Consider the following 3,287-nt stretch of genomic DNA (forward strand, 5'->3'; position numbering starts at 1 on the left):
TATATATATATATATATATATATATATATATATATATGTGTGTGTGTGTGTGTGTGTAAATAAGAGCTTCTAAATTAGATTTAATTACACATGACCTCCCTTTTTTTATTAGAATATTTGAATTTGCAGGCAAGCTATGGCTGACTTGGTTAATGAGGTACTGTGGCTGCAGAGCATGTCCGTATCATCACCCCTCCAGCACAGTCCTGATGACACATTAGATTAGTTGGTTTTTGCCATACCTCATAAGCTAACAAGCATTTAGTTTAAATTAGATTCAAGTTTTATAACCCATAAATAGTCTGAATTATACACAGTTTTTCCCCCACAATTTCTCTGTGAATGTCACAATCTAACCTTAAATCAGTTTTATAGGAAGATCCAAACTATAGAATAGTATTCACCAATAATTGTGTGTTAAATATTACTCTTAAATAATCTTTCTTTACGCTTCATAGCAGCCCCTTTTCCTTATCTAAGATCTATGCTGATCCCTTCATTCATGGCACTGTTAATGCATCTATATGTTACAGACCTGGAAAACTGTCAAAGATTCTAATTCTATAGATATGGTCGCACTGAATTGCATCACTCGGTTGCAATTAAATACTGTGAAGGCAGCAAGGTCTCATCTAAATTTCCCTCATATTTACTCATTTACAATTTTGCTTCTTGGTAAGGAAAGTGGAATTTGTTCATTATTTTCTAAGCTGGAAGTTAGATTTAATTCGTTTAATTAATGATTCTAGTTTAGATTTTTACAGTTATTAAAAACTTATTTCAAACCATTATACATCCTTGCATCAATGTACTGTATGAACTCATCTGTCTGGGTGAATAAAAGACGTTTTCACTGTTTCAGTTTCTGAAATGACTTTTTTTTCTGAAAGGAATGTTTTAGGTTAATGTTTTTTCTTCTTTTCTGACTGAATGATGAAATGTTATTCATCCCACAGGGAATCATATCAGCAGTGCTGACTGAGTGCTCCACAGACAAAGGCTTCATCCCCGTTAACAAGAACTTATGGTAAGATTTGTCACTAAATATTTAAGGAGGGAAACTTATATGAGTAGTTAATTTTTGGTATTAATTGAAATACTTGAGGAGATTTTTACAAACAGCTTTCAATATTGAATATTTAACAGTTTTTAAAAGTCTTGATTATTAGTTTTGTTTTTGCTTTATTTATTTTTTTACTGTAAATAAATCTCGTTACTCATTTAGTATTTCCTTTTTTTTTAATAACTCTTATTAAAAGTCCACCTAATATCAGAGTGTGTTATTTCCCACATATTTTTTTATTCTATTAAAACCATGGAAAATTAGTTTCTGTCTAACTTCTCTCTTAATTTGATCCATAAATGGATTAATGTTGTAATTCCTTTGATTTTACATTGGATTCAAACCTACTGCCTCTATTCAGAAAACAGTTTTAACCCTTGTAAAAATTAATGGAATTGCAGGCCAAACTTTTCAATAAAAGCTGGAAATAGGTTTTAATCAAAAAAAAGTTTGGTTGAAGAATATCAAATTTTATTAGTTTAACTACATTTTATGTACATGCATGAAAATAATGAATAACAGTGCCAAAATGAAGGAGCCGCTGCTTTATTTTAGCTAAATGTTTTAAACCCTTAAGCAATCAGTTAAATTAGTGTAATACTGATAAAGTACTTGACAGTTGGCAGATTGTTGGTGTGAGAACACCTAACCACATTAGAAAAGCAAACAAACAAGGGTGTATGATTTTATCTAGATATGATTTTACATGTTTATGCTGAATGTGTTTTTATCACTCTTAGGTCACTGTCATATGTGACAACATTGGCTTGTTTTGCCTTTGTGTTGCTCTTGCTGGTCTACTACACAATTGATGTTAAGAAATGGTGGTCTGGGGCACCTTTCTACTACCCAGGTGAGCATTTCTGTCAGAAATACAAAGCTAGATCACTAGACTGCTTTCATGTTTTCTTTTATTTTATTTTTATACCTGGTTGAACCTCTGTAACTTTTTGAATTAAGGGGAAGGTTTTTGTGAGAGTTTCCTCAATCTTATCAGATTAACTAATTACAGGTATGAACTCCATCCTGGTGTACGTGGGCCACGAAGTCTTCGAGGGCTACTTCCCCTTCCGCTGGCGCATGGTTAACAGCCAGTCCCACACTGAGCACCTCATCCAGAACGTTTTTGCCACATCTTTGTGGGTTTTTATCTCTTACATCCTTTACAGAAAGAGGATTTTTTGGAAAATCTAGAGGGCAAATAGCTAAATCGCTAATGGTGCATAATATATGCAAACACTGTTTACATCTTTTTTGTTGAAAATAAAATTTATAATCATTTGAAATGGGAGAGCAGGTATTAATTGAGGTTATTAATGTTATGATTGTTTCAAACAGCACCTCACCATTTTTGTCTTTATCTTGCATCTTTTGTCAATGAACATGAGACTGCAGGGACATGAAATATAACATTTTTGGTTAGTGATGAAGTACCAAGTAGTTTTGTTTCTCTTTAAATGGGGTTTTCAGTCTTACAATTACATTTTTTAAATCATCATTATTAGGGTTAATTGAGTAGGGTTGGACTATATAATACTTTTTTGTTTTGTTAGCTCAGCATTGCTTACCCATTTTTTTGCTTAAGGAAAAAAAATCATTGTGTACATGGATTTATGTAGAAATTTGATTCCTCCTCAAATGTTTGCAAAGTGCATTTGTTGATTTGTGCCAACATATTTTTTAAAGCGCTTTACTGTTTATTTGTACAAACAGTAGATGATCGCTATGTTTTAGAGCACATTTATGAGGAGTTATATGTAAAACCCATTGATTATTCAAATGCTGTCACATTTGGTATGACTTCTAATCTTGTACTGTCTGAAGTGATTTTGCTGTCCAATTTTTATACATGGTATTTTTATATTTTGTTCATTATTCAAAGATTATTTAATAAAGCTAATTAAGAATTAAACTCATCTTGAGTTTTATTACAGTTTGTGGTACATTGTATGTACTCTTGAGAAAACAAAAGGTTATTTTTTCCTGAAATATTTTTTATTATTTTTTTTTTATATATATAACATAATAATTTAGATGATGTTTTCATTGCAACAGTTCTCTTACTCATATTCAACTTCTATGGCCAATGAATAGCCTGTAATTCTGTCTTAATCCCAGTCCCAAAGCTTATGTACTTCAATTTAATCTGTACACAGATGGTTCAAGTGCATAGGGTGACCCCTCCCTCAGTGCGATCTTTTGCCACCGCCCCCACGTGTCCATG

The 3,287-nt window shown here is 32.1% G+C and overlaps 1 protein-coding gene across 1 annotated transcript in view; it reads left to right on the plus strand.

Annotated features, from left to right (window-relative positions):
• Window positions 1–2,964, plus strand: part of LOC107099485 (heparan-alpha-glucosaminide N-acetyltransferase-like) — an 11,348-nt gene extending 8,384 nt beyond the window's left edge. Inside the window, exons 16-18 of the mRNA XM_015397631.1 lie at window positions 957–1,027; window positions 1,804–1,916; window positions 2,076–2,964. Coding sequence (XP_015253117.1) covers window positions 957–1,027; window positions 1,804–1,916; window positions 2,076–2,257 — 366 coding nt within the window. The 3' untranslated portion in view covers window positions 2,258–2,964. The remainder of the gene's footprint in view (window positions 1–956; window positions 1,028–1,803; window positions 1,917–2,075) is intronic.
• Window positions 2,965–3,287: the final 323 nt, after the last annotated feature.

This window comes from Cyprinodon variegatus, unplaced genomic scaffold, assembly GCF_000732505.1.
Source record: "Cyprinodon variegatus isolate N-32 unplaced genomic scaffold, C_variegatus-1.0 Scaffold876, whole genome shotgun sequence".
Lineage (NCBI taxonomy): Eukaryota > Metazoa > Chordata > Actinopteri > Cyprinodontiformes > Cyprinodontidae > Cyprinodon > Cyprinodon variegatus.